This window comes from Galeopterus variegatus, unplaced genomic scaffold (genome assembly GCF_000696425.1).
Source record: "Galeopterus variegatus unplaced genomic scaffold, G_variegatus-3.0.2 Scaffold7355, whole genome shotgun sequence".
Lineage (NCBI taxonomy): Eukaryota > Metazoa > Chordata > Mammalia > Dermoptera > Cynocephalidae > Galeopterus > Galeopterus variegatus.
In genome coordinates this window covers 38,143-40,624 of record NW_007733466.1, presented here as the reverse complement: position 1 = coordinate 40,624, position 2,482 = coordinate 38,143, and the positions used below count along the sequence as shown (strand labels likewise).

At 52.3% G+C, this 2,482-nt stretch overlaps 1 protein-coding gene across 1 annotated transcript in view; it reads right to left on the bottom strand.

Annotated features, from left to right (window-relative positions):
* The window catches only part of PLA2G2A (phospholipase A2, group IIA (platelets, synovial fluid)), a 3,598-nt gene extending 2,693 nt beyond the window's left edge, over positions 1–905 (bottom strand). The window contains exons 1-3 of the mRNA XM_008591866.1: positions 860–905; positions 524–668; positions 178–284 (exon numbers count right to left, since the gene is read on the bottom strand). Of these exons, the coding sequence (XP_008590088.1) occupies positions 178–284; positions 524–668; positions 860–899 (292 nt within the window). The 5' untranslated portion in view covers positions 900–905. The remainder of the gene's footprint in view (positions 1–177; positions 285–523; positions 669–859) is intronic.
* Positions 906–2,482: the final 1,577 nt, after the last annotated feature.

Sequence of the window (2,482 nt, the reverse complement as noted above, 5' to 3'; positions counted from 1 at the left end):
GTTAAGGCCCAGTCTTTTTCTTTCACCCTATGTTTTGTTCTCATTTTCTTTACTTCCCACTCAACTGTGAGCTTCTTGAGGCAGGGACAATGTCCCTTTGTGTCCCCATCTCTGGTGCCCAGCACAGTGCCTGCACATTGTAAACACATGAAGGAGACCCGTGTAGGGCTCTCTTACCACAGAAGATTTTGCTCCCCCTGTTGCTAAACTTGTAGCTCAGAAGTTTAGTGCCACACCCACGTTTCTCCAGACGTCTGTAGCAACAGTCGTGGACAGCACAGCACCTGGGAGGAGGACACACTGTTGGGGCTGCCTTCCCACAGCTCCAGGGGCCCTGGTGCCCCGTGGTCTCACCCCCTGGACCCTGGGAAGAGACTTGGTGACTTGGAATAGTCTAGGGCAGCGGTTCCAACATGCTGGCTCCTTATCCATCTGGACCTCCTGGGACTCTGTGCAGATGGGGCATCAGCACTGTCCTGGGGTTAAGGTGAGCAAAGGGCAGGGAGGGCTGGGGTGGCCTCACCGATCCGTGGCATCCTTGGGGGACCCTTTGCCACCCAGACCGCAGTGGCAACCATAGAAGCCATAACTGGTTGCGGCTTCCTTTCTTGTTGTCAACTTTATCATTTTCCGGAAATTCAGTATATTCCCATAAGCCTGCAGATAGCCTGGAAGGAAATCATCTGGTGATGGGGCTTGAGGCCCTGCGTCCTCCCCTCTGCTCCTCTCCCTCCCCCCATGGCTTCTGTCCTCCTCCCACTGAGAGAGGACTGCTGCAGTGGGAAGGGAAACTAGGGCTCAGGGGGGCTTCCCTCCCCCGATTGTGCCCCTGTGCTCAGAGATCAGGGTCAGCTCTTACCAAAGGCCATGATCACTGCCAATAGCAGGAGGGTCTTCATGTTGAGAGTTCTGTGTGGGACAAATGCAGACGGATTGGCCTGGATTCCTCTTCCAGCTGGCCCCAGCTTCTGCCCTGGCCCCTGCCCTCCTGCTCACACTAGATAACCCTGGAGCACACAGACACGCTCTTCCATCCCAAGCTAAGTCCAGGGGACTACCTCTGTCACATGCAGAGTACACAAGGAGTGACCTCCAACAACGCATGCGTTAGTGTGCGCACGCACACACGCGCACACACACACACACACACACATACACACACGTCTCCTCCTGACCCTTCCCAGCTCTGTGGGACGGTTTCGCACACATGCTGGTCCTCATAGCCATCAAGACACCCCCATGATTCACTAATGAGACCTCCCATGTTCCTCATCTAACAGAGAATATCGAGGAAGGTTGGAACCAGGTTCCTGTCAATAAACTGAGAGGTTCGCGGAATTAGAGGTTGTGTCCTCTCGTTAGACATATCATGCATGTCCCCATGCTTGGATATTTCATACATGGGGTCTGATCCCCAATATTTTTCTGCAGAACTAAAGCAGCACCCTCTCTCTGCATGACTTTCCAACCCTTCCACATAAACACATGCCCAAACACACACATATTCACACACATAGGCCTGCGTACACACACTCTTAAACTCACCCACTAGAGCAAACATTCTCTCATGCAATACACTTGCACATGCATGCAACACACATACTGTCGTGTACATGCCCGATTGTGCACATGCATGCTATGCACACACATGCCTCCATACACACGCATACACACGTGCACAACATGGCCCTGCTCAAAAGCAGAGAATGAGCAGCAGAGAATGAGAGAATGAGCTCTTCATGGGGCTTTAATTTCTGGGTATTTACCTCTCAGAGGCCGTCAGAGTTGATACCTCCAAGCGACTGTCTTGTTCGTTCTGAACTCCTCCCTTTAAATAGCTACTCCCTCTGGGAGGGTGGAGTTAATGAGGTGCAGGGATGGGTGGGAGCGGCCAACTGCTGGACTCAGAGATGGCACGCCCATGCCCCTGGGGAATCCCCTTCTTCCCCTCACCAGCTGGCAGGACAGAGTCAGGAACTGGAAAATCTTATGTGCCATTATCTGATGCCAGAATAAATTTCAGGTCATTTTGAAGTCTTTTCCGCTTAGCTCCTGACTAAGTAAGTTCCCGTAACCGGCTCTGGGTGTGACCACTGGTCAGTCACCTCACAGCAACCACTTGCAAGGGTGGCAAGGACGGTCTCTGTATGGGCTGTGGACTCATCTGCACAGCCCATGGGACCGTTTACTGAGCCAAGGTTGCTCCTTTCTTCTGCTACATGTGGCATTTAGCAGAAAGCAGGAAAGAAGACATTTAGCTTTATTCATTCATTCATTCAATCAGTCAATCATTCATTCACAGGAAGCATATGCTAAGCCTCTACAAAGTCCAGGACCCCTGTGAGCCTCTTGGGAGGTGATGGGGATGACACCCTAGTCACCACAGCACTGCCTCCACCTCGTCCCCTGTCCTCACCTGTTTGGAGATGGCTCTGATTAATGCTCCCTGGGTCTGTTGCTCCTTTTTTCTCCAGCCTTCAGG